Source organism: Andrographis paniculata, unplaced genomic scaffold, assembly GCF_009805555.1.
Source record: "Andrographis paniculata isolate CXL003 unplaced genomic scaffold, ASM980555v1 Contig56END, whole genome shotgun sequence".
Classification (NCBI taxonomy): domain Eukaryota; kingdom Viridiplantae; phylum Streptophyta; class Magnoliopsida; order Lamiales; family Acanthaceae; genus Andrographis; species Andrographis paniculata.
This window is the reverse complement of record NW_026137591.1, coordinates 804,515-829,089: the sequence shown is the minus strand read 5'-3', so window position 1 is coordinate 829,089 and position 24,575 is coordinate 804,515. Positions and strand designations below refer to the sequence as shown.

At 29.4% G+C, this 24,575-nt stretch overlaps 3 protein-coding genes across 4 annotated transcripts; 2 read left to right on the top strand and 1 right to left on the bottom strand.

The window, feature by feature from the left end:
* The first annotated feature begins 3,818 nt into the window (after window positions 1-3,818).
* On the top strand, window positions 3,819-8,377 carry LOC127256642 (calmodulin binding protein PICBP-like). Its single transcript, XM_051282754.1, has 4 exons — window positions 3,819-4,210; window positions 4,462-6,337; window positions 6,434-8,007; window positions 8,103-8,377. The coding sequence occupies exons 1-3, from the start codon at window positions 4,136-4,138 to the stop codon at window positions 7,945-7,947; spliced, it is 3,465 nt and encodes a 1,154-aa protein (XP_051138711.1). The 5' UTR covers window positions 3,819-4,135; the 3' UTR covers window positions 7,948-8,007; window positions 8,103-8,377.
* A 1,286-nt stretch (window positions 8,378-9,663) lies between these two features.
* On the bottom strand, window positions 9,664-11,505 carry LOC127256681 (protein GAST1). The gene is made up of 4 exons (XM_051282807.1): window positions 11,376-11,505; window positions 10,382-10,444; window positions 10,246-10,279; window positions 9,664-10,121 (listed from the first exon to the last, which is right to left on the bottom strand). The coding sequence occupies exons 1-4, from the start codon at window positions 11,436-11,438 to the stop codon at window positions 9,940-9,942; spliced, it is 342 nt and encodes a 113-aa protein (XP_051138764.1). The 5' UTR covers window positions 11,439-11,505; the 3' UTR covers window positions 9,664-9,939.
* A 10,743-nt stretch (window positions 11,506-22,248) lies between these two features.
* Window positions 22,249-24,382, top strand: LOC127256568 (protein EARLY RESPONSIVE TO DEHYDRATION 15-like). 2 transcript variants are annotated; one of them, XM_051282633.1, is made up of 3 exons: window positions 22,249-22,399; window positions 22,879-23,237; window positions 24,024-24,382. In XM_051282633.1, exons 2-3 carry the CDS (start codon window positions 22,913-22,915, stop codon window positions 24,170-24,172), a joined length of 474 nt encoding a protein of 157 aa, XP_051138590.1. In that variant the 5' UTR covers window positions 22,249-22,399; window positions 22,879-22,912; the 3' UTR covers window positions 24,173-24,382. The 2 variants fall into 2 exon arrangements, with proteins under 2 accessions (XP_051138590.1, XP_051138591.1); XM_051282634.1 differs by lacking the exon at window positions 22,249-22,399 and adding an exon at window positions 22,732-22,804.
* The last annotated feature ends 193 nt before the right edge of the window (window positions 24,383-24,575 follow it).

The window sequence follows — 24,575 nt, the reverse complement described above, 5'->3', positions numbered from 1 at the left end:
CTCCTCAATTGACACGTGTTACAACTTCCTTCAACCTCCCCAAACCTCTCACGCCTTAAACCGTCCCAGAAATGCCATTCGCCCGACCTAAGTGCTACCCGACCAATCTAGAGACTAACTGGTCGCCGGACCGAACGATTTATTGGTCGCCCCATCAAGCAACCAACATCTGATTTCCCCATACGATTCAATGGTCGCCCCAACCAGGCGACCGCCATCGGGTCTCTTGCCCGACCACGTATCGTCCGTCTCATTCTTCTTCGCCCGACATCATTTGGGCCGACCTCCGCATCAGCCGCCCTCCGTCTTTGACCGACTTTAATTGGTCCGACCATGGACCAACCAAATGTGGTCCCGACCACGGACCAACCGACCGGCTCTATTTGCCTTATCTCTTTAGAAGGACGGACTGTCCTCTGGACAGACCTCCGCATCTGTCCGTACCTCTTCCTTGTCCGACCTTTCTCTTGACAAACCTTCGTGTCTGCCCGACTTCGTCTTTCACCCGATCTATGGTTTACCCGACTTGGGTACACCTTTTTTCAGACTCCGCCCGACCTTTCTTCCTTCCCGATCCTTGCATCTGTCCGATTGCACCCGACTTCTGGGTCATTTAACTTATATCCAGACCCGTCCAGAATCCCACTGCCATTATTTATTATTATTATTTTTTGTGCTTAACAAAGGGTAATTTAATCTTTTTACCTTTATTTATACTATGTTCCAATATAATACTAATATTTCTAAAATTCCGTGCAAAAAGTAAATAGATATATAAATATAAGACGGAGAAAGTATATATTATCAACTTACAAAAACTCAAACAATTTCATACAAATATGATTTTATATTTTATATTATTAACATATTCTTTTATATTTAATATAAAAATACATTCATAAAAAAATACAATATTGAATATATATAGAGAGAGAGAAAGTTCACTTTAAATATTGTGAGGTACATGGTTTTCAAAATATATTTAATAGAAATATAATTCATATAGATATAAATATTTCTGTTTTTTTCATAAAAAAAATAAATTAATATTTAATTTTTCACGTAGATTTTTTTTTTATATTATAAATAAAAAAACTCCTATTATTATTATATAATATAAAAAATAAAATTTATGTAATATATGATAAATTGTAAAAATATTTATTATATTTAGCAAATAATACAATAACTTAATGTTACGTATGAAATTTAGAATTAGGTTAAAAAGCCCAAGGTAAAAGAAAAATGGGCCTGGCGATAGAGTTGATTGAACTGGCTGAAAGACACCGCGGGGGACTCAAGGAAAATAGGTTTATTTCTAAGGAAAATACAGGTCGGAAGGACCTCAGGTCGGGAGGTCCTCAGGTCGGAAAGACCTCAGGTCGGAAGGTCCTCAGGTCGGGAGGTCCTCAAGATGGAAAGTCCTCAGGACGGAAAGACCTCAGGTCGGAAGGTCCTCAGGTCGGGAGGTCCTCAAGACGGAAAGTCATCAGGACGGGAAGTCCGCAGGTCGGGAGGTCCTCAGGTCGGAAAGTCCTCAGGACGGAAAGACCTCAGGTCGGAAGGTCCTCAGGTCGGGAGGTCCTCAAGACGGAAAGTCATCAGGACGGGAAGTCCGCAGGTCGGGAGGTCCTCAGGTCGGAAAGTCCTCAGGACGGAAAGACCTCAGGTCGGAAGGTCCTCAGGTCGGGAGGTCCTCAAGACGGAAAGTCATCAGGACGGGAAGTCTGCAGGTCGGGAGGTCCTCAGGTCGGAACTCTGCGGCGGGACCAACAAGTCAGATGGTCTGTTAGTCGGGAGGTCTGTAGCTGAACTAAACAAGTAAGATGGTTTGCAAGTCGGTTGTAGATTGGCAGTCGGGCCAAAAGGGCGGAAGGTCTGTGGTCGGCTCAAAGAGTGAAATAGTGACAACTTTGGTCCGCTGAGGACACGTGTCAGCAGGAGAAGGGTTGGAAGACGGTTAGAAAGGAGACGTTGTAACCGTTCGAGCGACGGTTTTCAGTACAGTTTCCCAGGGAATATTTAAGGGTTTGGATCATCATTTGGCAAGGTATCTTCAATCAACTTCAACAAAGCAAAGTCAGATTTGGGGATCACCACTTTAAATTTCAGTCTTTTATTTTCCAGTTTATTTTCTGTACCATACAGTGTTTAGAGATTCCTAATCTCAGGCACTAATTAATCAAGTTTAAGGATATTTTCTATATCTTTGAATTTTACTTTATTTTTGTTGAAAAATTACATCAACAATTATATAATATAAAAAATAAAATTTATGTAATATATGATAAATTGTAAAAATATTTATTATATTTAGCAAATAATACAATAACTTAATTGAAAAATAATACCCTTATTTTAGTTTCTTATGGTACAGAAATAGTAATAAAAGTGAACATACAAAATATACTTTTAAACAAAAATATATAGGGTGTGTTTGTTTTGTAAGTTGTTGAAAATAATGTTTTTTTTTTTATATGGTATATAGAGAATTACGTAGAAAATATAAATATAATAAATATGCGTAGTGTATTAATTTTTTTTTAAAAAATCGTACCCAAAAAAACAATAAAATAAAAGAAACAAAGCCTAAATTTCATACACTGAACAAATACATTTACTCTAATATCTAATAAAAGTAATCTATTTACTCAAATAAATGTATGACTATATTTTTTATTGATAATTTTAAAATAAAAAATAAACTACAATATTTAAAATAAAATTAGATACTGTAGTAAAATAAAAAGGAAAATAGCTGTGAAATTTTGGTTTTGGATTTTGATTTTCAATAGTAAAATTGTGAATTAAAATAGTTATTTAATGTGATATAAATATATATTGATGTTATATTTTGAATGTAAAATTAAATGTCAATATAATAAAATAAATAAAAAATAAATATTTGATTTGATCTTTTTTTTAAAAAAAATAAAATTTAGGATAAAATCTCACAAGTAAACATAACCAAAGTTTTCAGGAAGGCCACATGTTCCTGCATTCGTCTCAATACAATACAATAGTCTTATTTCCATAAATAACCATATCGCTATAAAACTACCCTTACTTTTTTATTTTTATTACACAATTGTCACTATTTTCTACACTAATATACTCATAAGAGTTAAAAAAAAATTATCTATATTTATTATAAATTAATATTTTTTAAATTTCGTGTCAAACCCAATTATAGTTTTAAGACAGATATTTATTAAGGTTAAGGCAGTCAAATTATATAATATTGGGCTAAGTCAAGACATCAAATTTGTCATAGTCAAATAATTTCGTCGTCCAATCATTTCGCTGCAAGTGTCCATTTCATATTTATTGATTCACTAATAAAAAAATGAATTTAAAAATATTATAGAAGCTAACAAATACTAAAAATCAAAATCCGACTTTCGAATTATTTATTACAGTTTATAAAATATTCTTTTCGACTCAACTTGAATATAAAAATATTTATAATTTTTATAAAAATAGGTATTCTATTTGTATTTGCAAAGGCAAAAATATTAATGAATAAATTGTTTTAGTGTTGCAAACTAGCCTCTATTTTATTTATTATATTTATTTTTTTTATTTTTGTTTATTCTACGTATAATTTTATTTTAAAATATATAATTTAATATTATTTTAAAAATTTTAATTTATAATTTTTTAAATTTAAATTACATTAATTAGTTATTTTAATTTTAATTTATAATTATTTTTATTTTATTATAGTTATTTTTAATAATATATTTTTAATAATTTATTAATTATATATATATATATATAGTTGGTAGACGGAGTATTATAGTCCTTCTCCGGTCGTCACAGTCGTCACCTCAGCTATGGTTCCTTGCAAGAAATCATCTTTTTTCTTCTTCTGAACTTCTTCAAAGTCTCTTCGTTCCGCCTCATGTTCGGCGAAATTTTCCAGAATTCGTAACTGTCTGATTACTGATCAGGATTGTTTGAGCGTTTTTTTGGTTGACGAGAGTTGGTCATACCTGCGGATTGATGCGTTTGATTCCGGTGGACTCCTCCTCTGTTGGATTGATTTTGGAATCAGTTTGGGGAGCATTTTGCTAGCATCGAGTTTTTGAATTTGCGGATTGATTGGTGGTTGTGATCCAGAGGAGTAATTCCGATGGAGTCTGTTGATTCGTCGCCAAATTACGTGAAATCCAGCTGCCGTTCTGACGCGAAGAAAGAAGTTTCGTCGGTAAGCTCCATGTTTCCGTTTCTGGAGACCAATTTCAGTTTCGGCTTCGTGTATTTGTCAGTGATGTAGAGTTTTCATGAGAAGTAACATTTCAGTTTCTGTTGCCTTTGTTGATTATTGTTTTTAGGGTTCGAATGTTATGTTGTTGCTCTTGGTAGGTTTTGGAATTAAAAACTACAGAAATTGATATGTAGATCGACGACGATGAATCTAAGTTAGAGATTTGATATGCTGTTTGATTTCATTAACAGGGAGGAAGTGAATGTGATGACAACATCTCCTTGAGTTCTTCAACTGGGAAATCAGCCATTAAAGGTCTTAGAAACACTGGAATCAAATACAGAAGGAGTAATAAGAAGACAGTGAAGAGTTTTGGGAGTGTTAGGTCATTCAGGAGAAGAACAAAGACAATATTGGTTCAATCTCCTGCTGCAGAAGAATCTGACGATGCTGCAGCCTTTCACTCTGGTTCTTTAGTTGATTCTTCTGCGTCGTCGCCTCACTATTTGAAAGCAACGAGCTCTTCCCAGGGCAAGAAAACGACTTCTTGGCATTCTGAATCTCCCAGTGATGGAAACACGTCGCCATTTTCGCAATCTAAGCTCGGCACTCGTGATAAGAAGGCTTTGATGTCCAGATCATCAAGCATTAGAACTTCGAGGTTTCAACTGAAGATGACTAGTTTCAAGAGGAGAGTCGCTCTAAATTATTCTAAAGTTTCAGAAGATGCCTCTGTTGATAGGGCGACGTATTCTTCCGCTATAAAGGATTCGAAGTTTCCTGAGCGGGTAGAGATTCATCACGGGGGAAAAGAGTCTGAGAATCTTTCAGTTATGAAAGTTTGTCGATACCATCATTGCTCTCTACATGGGCATTGCCATGGAGCTGACGATCCTGCTCCCCAGCCTAAACGTTTCCTGTACAAAAGACGATTGTCAATGAAGAAGCAAAGAGGTATGAAATCTAAAACCAACTCGAATCCAGGAGCCAAGCAATCTGGCAGTAGAAAGAAAGAACACCAGAAAAACCAAGCAAGTGCTGTTGTAGAATCATCAGATCAAGAGAGCATCAGTAATAAGGTTTTAGATGATTTTCCTGCGGGGAGCTATTCTTCTAAACAGGAATCTGATATACATGGAAATGGTTATGATGACAGTCAAGAGGTGGATCTTACTAAAGTTGCATTTGTTGAAACACCATTTCCTAAGAGGAGTCACCAGGAAGATCTGAGCATAATGAGAAAACATTCTTTTAAGGGAGAAGATTTCGGAGAGATGCATTACAGACTGAATGGTCACTGTTTAGGATGTTCTTGCCACAACCGAGGGCAGGTTATGACATATGCTCCCACAAGACCTGATGCAGATATATCCCTGAATAAATCCACTTCGACACTTCCTGACCTTGACTATGGTGATAAACTCCCCCAAAATGGATATGCTAATGGCATTTCTCCTAATTCATCTTTCAATGAGCCAACAGAGCAATTTAGTGACCGCCCCGAGCATGATGTTATTCCAAGTTGTGCAAATGATGCATCAAATGAAGATCCTCCTGCAGCTCCTGCCACAACTGAAGTAACTGAAAATACCAATGTGTCTTACACACCTTCAGATAGCCAAAGTCCGGGTCGTATCAATTCGGATGAGGAAAGGGATGCTAAAACCGAATCCACACTGGATGGTGATTCTAAAGTTGACGAAACCATGCAGGATTCAGTGACTGATTCTCCTGCACATATTGGAAACAAGCTCAAGTTCAGCAAACCAAGGCATATAAGCATGTGGCACCTAATACATCAACACATGTCATCGAATATGGGTATCGAGCATCCAGCAAAGCCTCTTCAAGCAGCGGATGGTGAAAGCCTAGAAGATGACAGTACCCAGGTTGCAGGGGAGATTTCAGCTCCAGATGGGGCCTTATCTGATTCACAGGTAGCAATAGGAAACACGGAACCTGAAAATCAAGAGATTGAAATCCACAGATTGTTTGCTATCAAGATTGTCCGAGAGGCAATTGAGAAGATTCTTCTTCCAGAGGTTCAAGACCAGGCATCTGATGATCACTCAGTTACTAGTGAAAGCCCTCCCCAAGCCGAACTTGGTGACAAGAATCAAAGCGAAGGTACCAAATAACACATGTCTATTCTCTACACATATTCAATGTTGCTTAATTCAAGAAAATGGCAAATATGAATCTGATTTTTCTCTCTATTTTCAGAGTTTAAGGAAGACCATTATGTTGATCTTGTTGGCAATGTACCGAGAGCTAATACTTCATCTCATGTAGTGGAGAAAAGTCATATGGCAAATGATGCTTCTGGTTCGGAGGTAAAGGAAACTCACGACACTTCAGAGATCCAGAAACAAGAAAAGAAGGTTGTTAGCAGATCTGAGAAAAGTGCACCTAGACATTGGAGTTATCTTAAAAAGTGGTTTCTGCTTCAAAAGTTCATCAGGGCATTGGAGAAAGTGAGAAAATTCAAGAAGCCACACCACCTTCCATTGAGTCCTGATCCTGAAGCAGAGAAAGTCAACCTGCGGCCTCAAACTGTGGATGAGAGGAAAACTGCTGAAGAGTGGATGCTTGATTATGCACTTCGCCAGGCAGTCGATCAGCTCGCCCCAACTCAGAAGAAAAAAGTGGCTTTGCTTGTGAAGGCATTTGAAACAGTTGTTCCACAACAAGAAACAGTGCCTTTACCAAGAACCAGGCTTACAAACAACAATGGAAGCATCAATAGCACTAGCTACAAAGGGAATGAGTCTGTTATTGAAGATCCTGATTCCGAAAATAGCATACCATCAGCGCAGAGCTCAATTCTTGATCATAATGGAAAACCAGAGGCACTGAAGAACCTGGAAAAACTTACTTCAAATGAGAGAGAAAGAGAGGCTTTTCCAGAACAGCAAGGTCTTCAAGCAGCTGAAAATGGGAAAGAGAAAGACGGAGATCGACACAACTTCAAAGTGGACAGGAAAAGCCATATTAAAATGTGGCATATGATATATCAACATGTGGTTTCAGGTATTGCCGAAAAGGTAGGAAGCCAACTTCTCGATGGAGCATGTCAAGATAATGACGGCGAAGAGAGTAAATTACCAGTAATGAACAATGGTGATTATTCCAATGATTCTTCAAGCAATATGAGTAGCAGCTTCACCAAATCTGATGCTCTCAAACTCATAAAAGATGCGGTCGATGAAATTCTCCGTCCAGAAAATCAAGATGACTCCGACACACAATCAGTCACTAGCGAGTCTATCCCAGACTTGGACATCTCAGAAAGAAATTTCAATGAACTTGAAGGACAAAACATCTCATCTGAAGATAAAATTGCAATGAATGGAGAGAAAACATCGTTCGATAACACAATCAGTATAAAGGAAGAGGAGACAACAGTATCAAAAGGCAAAGGTAGAATTGAGCCATTGAAATCCAAGAACTGGAGCAAAGTGAAAAAGCTCATGCTCCTCAAGAGATCCATTAAAGCATTGGAAAAAGTTCGGAATCTCAAAATGCAAACACGGCAGTTGCTTCCTCAGATGCTTGATCCTGAACCAGAGAAGATTGAGCTGAGGCAACAAGTGATGGATGAAAGAAAAAAAGCTGAGCAATGGATGCTGGATTATGCAGTTCAGCATATTGTCACAAAACTCACTCCAGCTCGGAAGAGAAGAGTCTCTATGCTCGTTGAAGCCTTTGAAGCAGTTGTTCCAATTCCAGAGATATGACTGAATCGACATTGTAGACATGCAAAATTGCTGCCACATTATCTGATGCTGTTTATAATGGCAAGCCCTTATCCACAATAAAATCCGGTTTCTGTTTTGGGGAATTTCTTCTTTTAAATTTAGCTGCTGATTTATGTTTTATTTTTGCTTTGCAGATTATGTATTCTTATGCCATAACAAGCAAGGATTCTGGAGTACATAATATTCATTTAGCATTGGTGTAAGGTAAGAGCTCATCCCTTTCTTCGGGTTTTTGTTATGTTAGAGATAATATATTATTTTTGGTGTGGGTTGTATTATTTGTACACTATTTTGATGCAATAATGCATGTTGGTTGGTGTAATCCTTACATATGTTTGTAAATGTATTCTAGACATGGTTTCATGTATATGATTTGATGTATTTATTTGATATACTTCTTTAGTGTAAACGACGGATCATCATTAAATTGTCAATTCAGTTCTTGTTTGTTTATTTGTACTAAAAAATTCTGTGTACATCTCATAAAATTTGTATGAGTTACTGTTATTAGAATCAAAAGTATGTGAATCATACCGAAAAATGCAAAATCTAAATCCTCACTATGTAGCATTATATTGTTATGAATGGCTTCAAAACTTATTAGCTTTAATTAAACAGCCCTCTTGATTGTTTAGAAATTTGATGCACGACTAGCATAAACCTTTGATTTTTATTTTTTAATTTCTTTTGTTTGTTTTGAGCTTGAGTTATAAAATACTTCTATTTAGAAGTAATGATACTTCGAATTTAGATGAAATTTAAGCAGATTAATTAGGCTATGCTGGAGGTTTCTCACTAATTTAAATCTCTATTGCAATAGGTTTCTACCTTTTAAATTCTGAGTATGTAACATTGCCACTCACTCTAACTAGAAGTAATCTTATTAGTGATTTTTCCTTATCTTTCTTGCAAAGGCTAGAATTCACTTCGGGTGTGTTTAGTATAAATGAAATTGTAGAGAAATTATAGGAAGAAAAGAATTGCGGAAGAAAAAAATTCAATAGAGAATATATATATATATATATATATTATTTGGTAAAATAGAGACTTAAGCTGTAAAATGTAATATAGTAATGCAGAAATATGAATGATTCTCCTCAGAGGAGATGATAGATTGAATAAGGGAGGACCTTAGTAGAATTGAAATTCTTGGAGAAATAGGCTTCTTTGGTTGGTGATTTTTTTTTCTTAAAAAATTATTTTGGTTTTGGTTTTTCATTTAAATGGTAATTTGATGAGATATTTTTAGAAATAAAATACTCTATTCGTCCCAAATCAGAGGGGTTTTTAGGGTTTTGTAATATATTAAGAAATAACAGCATTTTATTAGTTAGTATAAATGTGTAATAGTTTTTTACATTTGGTAAAAGTAAAGGGTATTTTTAGTATTAATGTATTATTATTTTTTCTAAAATATAAATAAATACTTTGAAGTAGGACAGACAAAAATAATACTTTGGATTAGAATGGGGGAGTAATATATTTCAATAGACAATTGTGAAATATAAATAGTAAAAAAATAAAAATTACCAAATGAACACACCCTACATTATTTCTTAATTTTGATTTGTTTACTTAAATAAATAAGAGAAATAATGATATAGAGATATTTTCATTTTTCTGTTCCTGTTTCTCTTCTCAGTATCAAATGCATCCGTAATCATGGATAAAACTATAATCCAAGATTCCTGGCAATTCACATAAAACAAAAACACTCCATTATAGATAAAACTACATTCTTATTACAGCTGAATTAGTTTGTCTATATGATATTACAATAGGGGCAACAAAATGTACATACATACAAGAACATAGAGACAGAGAAACAAGGCCATGGATCACCAAGCTGATGATCATTGTGGCATAGAACCAAATAGGAATTAGACATAGAAACAAGCTTAGAGGACAAACAAATTACAGTATACTATAGCAGTCGGTAGATGAACAAATAAGAACAAGACTGTAATAAATTTACGGGCACTTGGGGCCTCCACGCTTTGTTTTCCAGTTGTTATAACACGGGCAGAACTGCTTGTTGCCATAGGTGCCCGGCGGCACACATAGGCACGTAGCGCAACATTTCTGGCAGAAAAACATGCACGGCTTCTTGAACGCCGTTTTTGAGCATCTCACTGTACACTTCCCTCCACACTCTGCACACACAGATATAGCCATTAGATAAACTAACTTAAGCACCCCCACCCCCCCACCCCACCCACCTACACATACACATTACACACAAGTGTACATATCTAATATATAGGTAGATAGGAATACCTTGGGGGTGAAGGCTGCCGGGAGTTGCTCCATACTGCATGGAATAGACAAGAAGTATGAAAAATTACAAGATTGTCAAGAAAAAGGTTGTAGGAATTGGGAACTAGATGAGAATTGAGATTGAGATTATTAGTACCATGGGGAAGGTGGGAGGTGCTGGCTGAGGCTGAGGAGCAGGAGCTTCTATAACTAACTTTGCCTGAAAACAGTCGAGTGTGTTCATTTAGGGTGTGTTTGTTTTTGGGTTTTAGCTTTTGGGTTTGGATTTTTGAATAGTAAAAAGTTAATTTGAATAGTTGTTTGATGTGATATAAATAGATGTTGATGTGATGTTTTAAATGTAAAATAAATTTGTAGTATAATATAAAAAAAAAATAATTCTTTGACGTGATATGTTTCTTGAGAAAAAAGAATCTAAATAGTAAAAACCTATGGTAAAAACTACAAAAGAACACAACCTTCGTTTTTAACGTACACTATTCTCTAAAAATATTATTCCCAAAAATATAATGTATACACATTACAATAAAAGTTAATAAAAACACACATTTTATATAATACTTTCATGATTACCTATACTTCACAACAAAAACACCTAAGACTATAAATACAGTAGTTTTGTTCTTCCAACAAATTTTTAATTGCGATTCTCCAAAATAATAATAAACAATACAAATTTTTTTTTACAAAAGTCAAAAAGGAAAAATAAACTCCAAATGCTCGTTACAAAAAGTCAAATATTTAACTTAAAATAATATATCTTATACTTTTAACATAATTTTTCATACTATACAAAAAAAACAATTCATTTTAAAATGCCTAAATAAATACAAACTAATATTATTCATGAACGATGATGACCATCATTCATTATATAAAGAAACTATATACATACATATTGTTCACTTGGTGTTTTAATGAATATTACCTGAAAATACGGTATATACATATATCAATGAAAGTCTAACAAAACCATACAGAACATCATTCTATATAATACTTTCACGAAACTTGACAGCAAAAAACACCTAAAACTATAAATACTAAACAAACATTATTCATCAATGATGATCACAATCATTCCTTATATAAAAAGCTATATGTATATATATATATATAAATGTGCTTACATGGGCCTCAAGTAGGAGGAGGAAGATGAGGAAGAAACAGAGGATGGAATTGAAATGCATCATGTGAATTGCTGGTGATGAATTCTATTCTGCAATGGACTGATATATAGATAGATATGTAAGAAGAAGAAGAAGAAAGTGAAGTGCACATGCTGTTGCATTATTTCAGATGATCTTAGGAATTATCCTTTTCATCCACACGTGGCACCACCACAAACAATCAGCCCCCAATTAACTTAGATATAAGTTGCATTTTAATTTTTTTAAATTAGTTACATTAATCTGGAATATGTATGTACTTCATTTTATTTATTTATTTAGTTTACTCATATTCTCCTCAGCTGCTGCTGAATTACACTAAAACTTGCTATTTAACTTGTTATTAGGATAACAGAGTTTGAGAACTTTTTGTTCAGCTCAAAAAACTAACTGATATAGACTTATACATACATATATATATATATATTATACCCATTTGTATCTATAAATTAAAGCTTTTTCTTTTCTTAATAAAATTATTCCTATATTTCATATGAAACACCACATATTATATCATCTATTTTATCTAAAATACTTCATCCGTTCTATAACAAAGTATTTATTTTTTTATTTTGATCGGTCCTATAACAAAGTATCAATTTCATTTTTAGTAAATGTACTATTTACCTAATATTACAAATACCCTTACAACTTTCAATACATTACACAGATACCATTACCTTTATATCACACAATACTAATAAGGTCATTTTAGTCATTTCTACTTTATTCCTACTATATCTTAATATAATACTAATATTTCTAAAACTCCGTATGCAAAAAACAAATGGATACATAATTATGGGACGAAGGGAGTATAACAAAAACTAAAGAGTGTGTTGGTTGTGTTTGTTTTGGGGTTTGGACTTTGAGTTGAGATTTGAATAGTAACAAATTTGAATTAAAATAGTGGTGTAATGTGATATAAATAAGTATTGATGTGATGTTTGAACGTAAGAATAGTGTAAATCCTTTTCAATCCTTCGAACAAACACTGTGTCTCAAATATTTTGTTTGTTGGTTTTTAGTTAAAATAACTGTTGGATGCAATATTTTATATAAATAAATAAAAAAAATACTTTTAATAGAAACGATGAGATTGTATAGTAAAAAATAAAAAAGGAATATAGCCAAAAAGCCGAACCTATTAATTATGAAGGAAAAAAAGGTTAGTTAAATTAGTTGGCCACTCTTTTAGGAAGGACAAAGAAAATCAAACTGGATAGGAGTACTTGTGTTCTCCTTCACCAAAATTTGTACATTTTGATAATAAATATTTTTTCCTTCTATCAAATTTATTCTTACCTTCTTTTTTTAAGTTCGCCAGCTAAATTTATTTCATTATTAATTTTGATAAAGTCAATAAATTAATATTTAATTATTATTTTTTATTTAACATTTATTTACAATAAATACCATTGACTTTATCATTATTCCTCTTTCATTTACTTTAATTTATAATTAAATTTCTAAAAATACCTCCAACTAGCTCTTACTTTTACAATAAAATCTTCATTTTTCTTAGTTTTCATGCCGGACCCAAATAGGCTAATTTTAATTAACGGAAGAAATATATACTCCCTCCGTCCCAGAATTATAGTCCGGGTTGTGCACGGGATTTAAGGTATATTGATATTATATTGGTAGTGGGTAAAAAGTACGGATAAAATTTTTTTGCCCTTGTGAGTGTATTAATGTAAAAAATAGTGATAATTGTGTAATAATAATGAAAAAGTAAGAATAGTTTTACAGTGATATGATTATTTATGGAAATGGGACTATTACTTTATGATACAGATAAAAATGGTAAATAAGACTATTGTATTGGGATGGATGAAGTATATATATATATATATATATTATCTGTAACTCTTGCTTATCTGTAACTCTTGCAGGGATTGTAGCTGTTATAACTTTACATTAAAGTGCATGTACAAACACACATATATATATAGAGAGATATTCATAGGTTTGGAGTTTGGTTTTTAGTTTTTTTTTTTTTTTTTTATTATGAAATATTTTCGAAATTTTATAAAATTATATTATTTTCTCTTATAGTATATTACATTTAAATTACTATATAAACCAAAATTTAAAACACAAAACCAAACCCCGTGTTAACAAAACATTGTGTTTGGTTTGTATTTGTGTTGAAATAATAGTCGAACGTGATACTTAGAAAATAATTTAGCTTTATAAGAATAGCATAATAAATAAACTAAAAAAAAAAAAAAAAATCTCAAAGAATACATGCCTTCCTATGTGTTTTTTTTTAAGTTTGATTTATTTTATTTTTTATTACAAAAGAAAATACTGTCTCGATCATTGAAAAATAAATTCATTTTTGTCATTTATAATTAAAAAAAAAATAACGAATAGTAAAAAGTGGTAGGATATTTTGCTAAAAAAAAGTGAGAGAGAGTAATATATTTTTAGTTTGATGAATATTATGAATAAATCAATAAAATGATGAAGGAAAGAATAATATATTTTGAAAAAATAAAATAAAATAAAAAATAAAAAAATAGAAAAAAAATAGAAATTAGGTTGGTGTGGTGTGGTAATGCATGTGAATGAAAGCTCTGTTCACGAAAAAGATAACCATATTGGTATTTGTATCTGCAGTGCTACTGCTGCATGTGAACCCTTTCTTCCTCTTCTCTTCTTCTTCTAACATCATTCCAATCTCTCTCCCTCTCTCTCTCTCTCTATATATATATATATTACTCCGTTCGTTCTAATACAATAATTTTATTAATCATTTTTATCTGTTCCAAAATAGTAGTATAATTTTATAAATAATCATATCACCGTAAAACTATCCATACTTTTTTATTATTATTACACAATTGCCACTATTTTTTACACTAATATATTCACAAAGCAAAAAGTCATTTATTCTTATTTTTTACCAACTACTAATATAATATCAATATTCTCTAAATTTCGTGACTAACACAATAAGACTGTACTTTTGAAACGAAGGGAATAGTTTGTAGCAAAAAAAATAAAAAGATAAAGGTAACACATAGTTTCGAAGCACACACTTCACATTTTACTGTGTGTTTTAGGAATATATTTCTATGTACTGAAAATAAAAATAAAAATAAGAGAATAAGATACAAAAGAAATTTAACGCGTGTTTGATAATTAGTTGATAGCTGTTAGCTAATTTGATTAATTGATTCAATTAGCTGTTTGTATTAAAATGTTTGGTAAAATAACTGTTTGATATTAGTTGTTTATATGTAAATGACAATAGAGGACATTTCTATTTTATTTTTTTTTCTTCTAAAATATTTAGTTATGTTATTTTGAGTTTAGAATGTTTGAAATTTTTTGTTACTCCCTCTTTCCAGTTAGAAAGTATACATATTTCTATTTTTGGACGTCCAATTACAAAGTAACTATTTCATTAAATACCCCATTTTTTCCACAAATACTCCTACTTTACATCACATCATTACTTTTATACAAAAAAGTAAAGGCAAAAATGTTATTTTACTACTTTTATCTACCCACTATAATTAAAATACTATTATTCCTTAATTTCCGCGCCAAAAGTAATTGTATACTTTTAGCTTGGACGGAGTGAGTATTAGTTATTGAAAATTGTAAAAGTGTTATAAAAGTATTTGTTTTTATTATAGTTAGATTTAAAAAATAATATATTTTTATTGAAATATACAAATAGTTTTTTTCTAAAATATAAAATAATAAATTTTTCATGTATATATTTATTATGTTAGTTATCGATTAGTTTATTATATCTATAATTTTTAATAAATTTAATTTATTTTTAGTATAAAATTTATATAATATAATTTTAATATAAAAATAAATTATTAATATTTATATTTTCTAATTTATGTTAATTTTAATAAATTTATATATTTTACAATTAAAATAATTTATATATAAAAATTAATTATTTTAAATTTATAAAAAGTAAAACTATAATATAATAAAATAGTCTAATATAATTAATAAATAATCAAAATATATTATTTGTGTAAAATATATAATAAATTTTTAAGGGCATATAAAGAATAAAAAAATTTTACAAAAAAAGCTAGCTTTTCAAAACAATGGGTAAGTTAGCTTCCAAAAAGCTAATTTATCAAACACCTAAATTAATTTTTTGACCGATCAAACAGCTAAAAATTATTCAATAAGCTAAAAGCTCTTCAAAAAATTATTTGCCGAATACCCTCTTTAATTTGCAGACATATAATCATATATATATATATATATATGAATATTGCATAGTTTTTTTTTGTCTTTATTAGTCTCGTGATGACAAACATGCAGTCATGTGAATATGCATATTAGTTTTGTCTATATACCAAATCTTGTTTGTGTTTTGAAAATGGTAAGGCTGTGTTTGATTTGTGTTTCAAATCAAAATTGTATATTTTCAATAAAAATATGCTATTTTTTTATTATTATTATTATTATTATTATTTTCATAAAATATCACTTTAAAATATTATTTAACAAAAATTCAAATTTTAAATAAAAAAAACAGCCAAATATTTTGTTTAGGGTTTAAAGTTAATTTTTAATGAAGACATGGTCATTATTTTCATAAAATATTATTTTAAAAAAAATATATATTTATTTATATAATAAATCATGATGATTGTATAGTTAAATAAAATAAAATCAAAGGTAACAAAATCTTATTGAAATGAAAAGAAAAGAGAAAAAAAAAAATTATATGAAAACTTACTTGATTTTATTGCAAATTAAACCACTACTATTCAGTTAGTGGTTTTAATAAAAAAAATAGTTTTTTTTTTTCAAAATATTATACTACCTCCATCCGTGGACTCTAAAAATTTTATCTATTTTTTACAAGTTCATCTTTAAATATTAATTATTATATCAAAATATAGTATAAATTAAAAAAAAATTACAAAAATATTTTTATTAATATTATAATATTAATATAATGATATTTTTAATGTTAATTACAATTATGAAAAAAAATAAATGTGAAGTATTAAAATAAAATTCAAACCAAAACACAAATAGTAAAAGACTCAAATTCAAACTAAAAACAAACAGACCCTTAGGTTCTTTCTTTTGACAATATTTTCTCTTACATGAAAAATCATCACATCAAACAAGAACACAAACACAAACACTACTAAAAATTTTGAATTTGAATAGTTGTATGATGTGATATAAATAGATATTGATGTGATATTTTGAATGTAAAATTGATTTTTAGTATAATGTAAAATTGATTTTTAGTATAATATAAAAAATAAAAAAATAGGTGTTTAATTTGATATTTGGAGAAAAAAAATAAGATGAATAGTAAATTTAAAATCCAATCGGCCAGACACACACTCTAAATAGTTTCAAATTGAGGTATTTAGTTTGGGCTTTTAAAGCCCAAAAGTTAATAACTACTGTACATCTTATAATATATAGCCCATTAACAAATGGAATTTTTTTTTGTAGAGGGTGTGTGTTTGCGGGGATTTGGTTAGGTTTTATTATTTTATTTTTGTAAAAAAAATATTAAATTAAATTACTTTTTTTTTTTATTTATAACACTGTATTAAATTTTAATTTTATATTTAAAATATCAAATCAAACAATTATTTTAATTTAAAATTTTATTATTCAAAATTCAAACTTAAAATCAAAACTCATAATTTTTTGGAATTTGGTTTCACTGGATATATATTTGTATTTTTTTAATAGTATTTATGAGCAATTATTCCATTAAAAAATATTTAATAAATAAATTGAATATTTTTTTATAAAAATACGAATATTATTCAACAACTATTTCATTGAAAAACATAAATAACAAAATGAATTGAATATGTTCTTTTGCATCAAATTAGTTTTTTTTTTTTCTTTTAATGTTAACCTCACACTTACCCATATGAAAAATATAATAATTCATCGGTCCAACTAGAAAGTATACATATTTTTATTTTAAAACGTTCAATTACAAAGTAAATATTTTATTAAATACTTCATTTTTTTCACAAATACCTTTACTTTATCTCACATTATTACTTTTACACCAAAAAGCAAAAACAAAAATGTCATTTTACTACTTTTAACTACCCACTATAATTAAAATACTATTATTTCTTAAACATCGCGCCAAAAATAAATGTTTACTTTGTGTGTGGACGGATGGAGTATTTTATTGTATAAAATATCATATCAAAATATTATAATAATCAAAACTGAAATAAAATACTCAAATACATCGACAAAAAATATATATAACTCAAATTTAATGATGCATTTTAAAATTTAAATTTAAAGTAAAATAGTACTCCTTATCCAAATCTATTCTTACTTTCTTTGTTTAGTTGTTATTTAAATTTATTATCATTTTTTTTTACTAAAGAAATATTATTTTTTCTACTTTTCTTATCAAAAAAATAAAAATTTCTATTTTTATTTTTTTAAACTCATATATAGTCAAATGAATATACAATTAAATAACGTAGGAGTACTATTTTATCAATGAGTTTAAAGAAATTATAAAGGGTTTGTTTATTTAGTTTCAAATTCCAAATTTTTACTATTTAGACTATGTATTTTTTTAAAAAAATACATTTTTTTCATAAAATATATCATCTAATATTATTTTATTATTAAATTCAAATCATAATTTTCCAAACATACCCTTTTAATCAATCACTAGAGCGTGATTAGTGACAAGGACAAAATTTAAAGTAAATTCCCCTTTTTGTCCACTCAATTAAATGTAATAATTACAATCCACCATGATATATAATATGTTTTAGAAATTTTTGATATAATATTTTGAAAATATTTAACAAATAATTTTTCAAAAAAAATTTAATTTATTGCACAGTTTTTAATTGTTTATCTAGTCAAGCAATTCACTAAGGTGAGTTTGTTTAGAGTTGGGATTTGAATAGTAAAAATTTTGAATTCGAATAGTTGTATATGTGATATAAATAGGCGTTGATGTTTTGAATGTAAAATTAATTTTTAGTATAATATAAAAAATAAAAAATAGGTGTTTGATTTGATATTTTTTGGGGGAAAAAAATAAGATGAATAGTGTATTTAAAATCCTATCAGCCGAACAAACACACCCTAAAAATTGAGTTTAAACAAAGAAAGCTTAAGAGATTTTTTGTTTTGTGAGATAATTTGGATTATAATTTTTTTTTTAATTATATTATTTCTTAAACACCGAGCTAAAAATAATTGTATACTTTATGTGTGGACAGAAAGAATATTTTTTTACTAAAAAAACATGAATAAATTTGAATGGCAAAAAAAAAAAAAATTGAATAAACTTAAATAATAGAGAAAATATATCTTTTTAAAGTATATATATTTTTTCTATTAAAGAAAAACACCCTAATTATTAAAAGTGAGGACCAAAATAATACTCCTTCCGTCCCACATTGATGTTTGGGTCACCATAGACACGAGAATTTAAAATAAATATAATTAGTAAATAATTAAAAATATATTAGTGAAAATATTTATCTTGTAATATAAATAATTATAGATTAAGATTAAAATATTTAATTAATTTAATTAAAATTAAATTAAAAAAATTAAAATGAGATTAAAATTTATAATCATTTTCTTTTTAGAAAATGACATGAGATATTAAACGAATAGAAACGGAAATATAAACATAATAGGTAGAACAGACGGAATAATATAAAAAAGTGATTTAGTAAAATCACTTAAAAAGGAATGTACAATAATATTTACTCAATTCGGCCTAAAACTATAATTTTAATTGGATTTGACACGAGATTTAAAGAATATTGGTAAAAAGTATAGATAAAAGATTTTTTTGCCCTTGCGAGTGTATTAGTGTAAAAAATAGTGACAATTGTGTAATAAAAATGAAAAAATATAAATAATTTTATAGTGATATGATTATTTATAAAAATAAAATTATTATTTTAGGACAGACAAAAATCATAAATAAACCTATTGTATTGAAACGATTAAAAGTATTATAAAAAACAAGATCTTATCCAAAGTAGTATGTGCAATAAATTATTATTATTATTATTATTAGTTAATATTAATGATTTAGGTGGCCTACCGACCAACCCCGCCACGTTCTGACGAGGCCGTACGTTGATCTTTCGGTTCCACCGTCGATTTAAAAAACTCCAATTTCTGTCCACCGTCCGATCAAACCAATAATACGACAATTACGGGAATTTTTCCGACCCATGTGATAGTGCTGTCCGCTCCCCGCTTTGCTGGCTCACCACCGTTATTCCGACACGTGTCCGGACCCGACCTTATCTTCTTTTCTGGTCACCGGCTGCCCTACCGGCTATTTCCGGTCACCCCGTAGTCATAAATACATGTATATTTGAAATTAAAATATTAATTTAAAATAATTATTTAATATAATATCAACCATATAAATATTAATACGATATTTTAAATTATAAAATTATTTTTTTAATATAATATAAAAATAAAAAATAAATATTTAATATAAATATTTATAAAAAAACATATAAAAACTAATAAAATAGTAGTAATATTTTAATAAGAGTAAGTAGAAAGTAAAGGTTTTTTTTTTTTTTTTTTTGACAAATGTGTTTTTTAAGTTAAATATGATTATGTTGTAATATAAAGTGATATTTTATCTCTTAATGTGTCTATATTATATTTTTTAATAATATTTTTCATAATTGTTTAGCTTAAAATATTAAATGAACAAATTCAAAATGAAATTATTATAAAATATATATTTTTTCTGTTTAAATTTAAAATATTATTTTTATTATTATCACCTGTACCATTTTAAAATATTTATTTTTTATTTTAATAAATAAATCATACATAATATCAAAATATTTTTATATAAATTACAAATATATAATTATACATATAATTAAGTCAAAGTAAAAATATTAAAACTTTCTAACCATTTGCACTGACATGAGTAGGACATGAGATATTAAAGAAAAGGGTGTTTTTTTTGTTTTTTTTTTCTTTTTTTTCTTAAGTTGGGGACAATTAAAAAAAGTGTATAATTTTTTTTTTTTTTATAAAATAATCTCTTCCTAATTTGTCATTTTCAAAAGATATAATTATATATTTTAATTATATTTTAAAATTTATAATTTATATATATTTTTTATTTTAATTAAATTATTTAGTCATTTCAATTTTAATCTATAATTATTTTTATTAAATTATCATTATTTTCACTAATATATTTTTTAATTACTTACTAATTACACAATATCTAAAACTTCGTACCTAAAATTAAATAGTACAATTTAGTTGGGACTGAGAGAGTAACAAAATAAGTAGGGGTGAGCAAAATATCCGAAATTCGAAAATCCAATCCGAAATTTAAAATTTGGTTCGAATTTTTCGGATTTGATCGAATTGAATTTTTAATAAATTTCGAATTTTCGGATCAGTATACTTAAAATCCGAATCAATCCGAAATCTGGAATATAATATTTAATATTTTTTTATTATATATTTAATATTTTATTAGAAAATATTATATTTTAATGTAAAAACTCAAATTTATTAATTATATTTTAATATATTTAATTTTTATATATTATATATATTTAATATTATAAAATAATAATAAAATATAATAGAATTTAAAAAAAATAATTAAAAAAAATATTTAGAATTTCGAATTTTTCGGTTTAGTTCGGATTTTTTAGTTCGAATTACGGATTTTCGGATTTTCGGATTTCGGTTATTTCGATTCGATTCGGATTGGTTATTTCAAAAATTTCGGATTTTCGGATAAGTTCGAATTTGGGAAAATCTGAACCGAAAATCCGAATGTTCACCCCTAAAAATAAGTGCAGTGCCAAATCCGAACCGAAAATCAGAATGCTCACCCCTAGAAATAAGTGCAAAAATAAGAAAATAAAAAAATAGATATGATAAGTGAGACAAAAAAAAAAAAATATTCTTTAAAAGAATGTAAATATTCCATCTGTCCCACGATAAGGATACTATTTTCTATTTTTTTCCGTGTACAATTTTCTAATTTAGTAATTGTATTGTTTACTTACATAATTAATATTCTTACAACTTCCAATATATTACACATGCTATGACTTTTATATCACACAATCTATTAAGGATATTTTTGTCATTTATGGGAGGGGAGGTAGTATTAGATCTGGATTGAGAAAGCATCATATTTATAAAACTCGTGTATATATAAATATTCATGGTCCCTTAACAATCTATCCATTTTTTCATTTTGATTCGTCCCATAATAAAGTATTCAATGTTTTTTTAGTAATTGTACTATCTACCTAACATTACAAATACCCTTCCAATTTACAATATATTATACAGATGTCATTACTTTTATATCATATAATACTAATAGGGTTAATTTAATTTTTTTTACTTTTATTTTTACTTTGTTTCAATATAATACTAATATTTCAAAATTTTGTGAATAAAATAAATGAATATATAGATACGGGAGGAAGATAATATTAATTTGATAAAAATAAGAGAATACATCAATTCAATGGCAACAAAAAAAAAAAACATACTCCCTCCGTCCCAAATATCATGTTCACATTGCCGTTTCTGTCTGTCCCACATACCATGTCACTTTCATTTTTTGAAAAATAACTACACACTTTAATCTTATTTTAAATTTTATATTTACTATTTACACCCCTCCTAAAATAGATACGTATCAGACACGGTATATAAGACGGAGGGAGTAAATAAAAAACGTACAATGTCAGTATTATTTGCGCGTCGCACACACATAACACATTCCTGCAACCGTGTTAAAAGTCAATCATAGTCTAGGCTCGTTCATGTCCGAACCTGAGGTTCGGATTCCGAGCCTCGCTTCTATAAATTGCTTGACGTTGTTAATGGCTAAGGATTACTTTACCTTTTTATACACGTGAATTTGGAATCATTCGATCGCCTGAAGGAGAGATTTTAATCTGTTCGGGAACTGAGTTTTGGTAAGATTATCCTTTAGATCTTCTGATTTAGCTGTTTTGTGTGTGTGTTTTTTTTCCCTGTCGGTGGACTGATGTGCAGATCGGTTTTTGGAGGAGTTTATTGGATTTTCTTTTTTATTTTTGAAAATTGAAGTCGCAGTTAGGGTATATTAGGCTGATCTATGGTTGATCGTTAGTGGAATGCGTTTGTTCTTGAGTTTGGGTGAAATCTGACAGTTTATTCAAGTCGATTCGTGGTTTAATTTGTATGTTTGCGTTGAAGTTGGATTTTGTTGTGTTTATCTTTGGAGTTTATGGTGCAAAGTTGAGTTAGTGAAGTGATTTTCTTCGGTTGAAAGGAAACGAAAGATCTGTAGAAATTTGTTATTCAAAAAGTGATGGAGTTCTGGATTCATATCGTGGAAGGTATTGTAATGGAGTTCTGGATTCATATCGTGGAAGGTATTGTAATGGAGCTAACTCTGTTGTTTTGGTAACAGGTGATTTTGATTTCGATTTTGACAGCAATCGATTATGGCTCTTGTATCTGGAGTTAGGTCAACTCTGAATCCAAACGCTCCGCTTTTCATTCCGGCGTCGGTGAGACAGGTGGAGGATTTCTCGCCGGAGTGGTGGGAGCTGGTGACGACGGCGACCTGGTTTCGAGATTACTGGCTGAGCCAACACCAAGGAGGAGATATTTTTGATGAGTATGGCTTCTGTGAACACAACGATGTCGGAATGTTGCCGGATAGCATTGATCTTGATGTTGATGAGGATATCTTGAATATGGAGGCACAGTTTGAGGAGTTTCTTCAGTCATCTGAAGCTGATATCCGAAGCAAATCGATCGAAAATGGTATCACATCTTCATTTTTTTGCTCGACTTTTTAAGATATGCTTCAAGATTTATACATGCTTCATTTTATGCTGGAAATTTGCAATTAAAATGGTATGATGCACGTCGCTCATCGAATTAACGGATATGATTGAAAATGGTATTATAGCAGCCATAATTCCTTATCACATCTTCGAATTATTGCTGGACTGATTAATAAGTGCTGCAAGATTTACAAGTCCTCGTTTTTTCGAATCAATAGATGTGATTAACTGTTACTCATTGTTATCTTTGTTTTGTTAATTAAACTTTTCTTTTAACAATTGAAAGAAATGAATTGATTTAGTAAGGTGAAGGTGTATGAATGAGTATGCAATTCATGCCAATGCATGTAAATTTTTTTATGTGTAGTTATATTGATTGAAAATCTAACAGTAATACTCAGCTTAACCTACAATATTGATTCGAATGCAATAAATTCTTTTGATGAGCTAGTGTCAAAGATCATTCGTTCTTGTTTTGCGCCATCAAAATTTTGAGTTGTTTTGGTAATTGTAAATAGTTAAATAAAAGATATATATCGGATATATGATAAATGGGTTCCGTTATGGTGCTGATTGGGGAGATCACTTATTTAGAAAATGTGTTATCTCTATATATATTTATATAGTGTGTAGTATTATTTAAAATATGTGTTGTTTGTACATATTCGTATGTTATATTAACATAAATTGTGCGATGTCTATCGTTTATGATAATACGGTGTATATGTACTTATTTAAGTAATCGATGATGTTTTTTCTTTAGGATGGGGCAAGAATGTTGATGTTGTAGTGAAGAGTTTGAGCGCGAGGAGTCCGAAGTCGCCGAGGGATGCGATAAAGTATTGGGAGAAGCCGGCAAAGCATGTGAGTCTGAAACACCACAGCCCTCGATTCATTCAGCAGCCGCGTTAGAAGTTGTCCGGAGAAATCGCTATGTCTTTTCTTTCCTGTAAGTTGTCTGTAAGTAGATGTGTTCATAGTCTTGATATGTGGTGGTTCTTGTTCTTCTTTAGATTCATGCCTAAAATTTATGTTGTCAGAAAAAAGAAAATTGATGTATAAAAGAAAAGTTGTAGAACTTTGTTGAGAAATTATGGCCAAAAAAAAAGAGTTTCTAGTTCATTGAAATGATTTTTTTGGTAATTTGGATTTATTGCCTAGATTTGATGATCCCATTTACTCCCTCCCGTAGCTAGCTATGTATACATTTGTTTTTTCATGGAGTTTTAGAAATTTTAATATTACACTGACATGCTGTAGAAATAAAGGTAAAAATATTAAATCGATCTTTTATTTTTATTGTATAATATAAATG

Excerpts from the sequence above, each read along its gene's own strand:
- LOC127256642 (XM_051282754.1), top strand. The coding sequence starts at position 4,136 with ATGGAGTCTGTTGATTCGTCGCCAAATTACGTGAAATCCAGCTGCCGT. Across the intron at positions 4,211-4,461 it reads CGAAGAAAGAAGTTTCGTCG|GGAGGAAGTGAATGTGATGA; the intron begins GTAAGCTCCATG and ends TTTCATTAACAG. Across the intron at positions 6,338-6,433 it reads TGACAAGAATCAAAGCGAAG|AGTTTAAGGAAGACCATTAT; the intron begins GTACCAAATAAC and ends CTCTATTTTCAG.
- LOC127256681 (XM_051282807.1), bottom strand. The coding sequence starts at position 11,438 with ATGATGCATTTCAATTCCATCCTCTGTTTCTTCCTCATCTTCCTCCTC. Across the intron at positions 10,445-11,375 it reads TCCTCCTACTTGAGGCCCAT|GCAAAGTTAGTTATAGAAGC; the intron begins GTAAGCACATTT and ends GACTGTTTTCAG. Across the intron at positions 10,122-10,245 it reads CGGCAGCCTTCACCCCCAAG|AGTGTGGAGGGAAGTGTACA; the intron begins GTATTCCTATCT and ends CTGTGTGTGCAG.
- LOC127256568 (XM_051282633.1), top strand. The coding sequence starts at position 22,913 with ATGGCTCTTGTATCTGGAGTTAGGTCAACTCTGAATCCAAACGCTCCG. Across the intron at positions 23,238-24,023 it reads AAGCAAATCGATCGAAAATG|GATGGGGCAAGAATGTTGAT; the intron begins GTATCACATCTT and ends TTTTTTCTTTAG.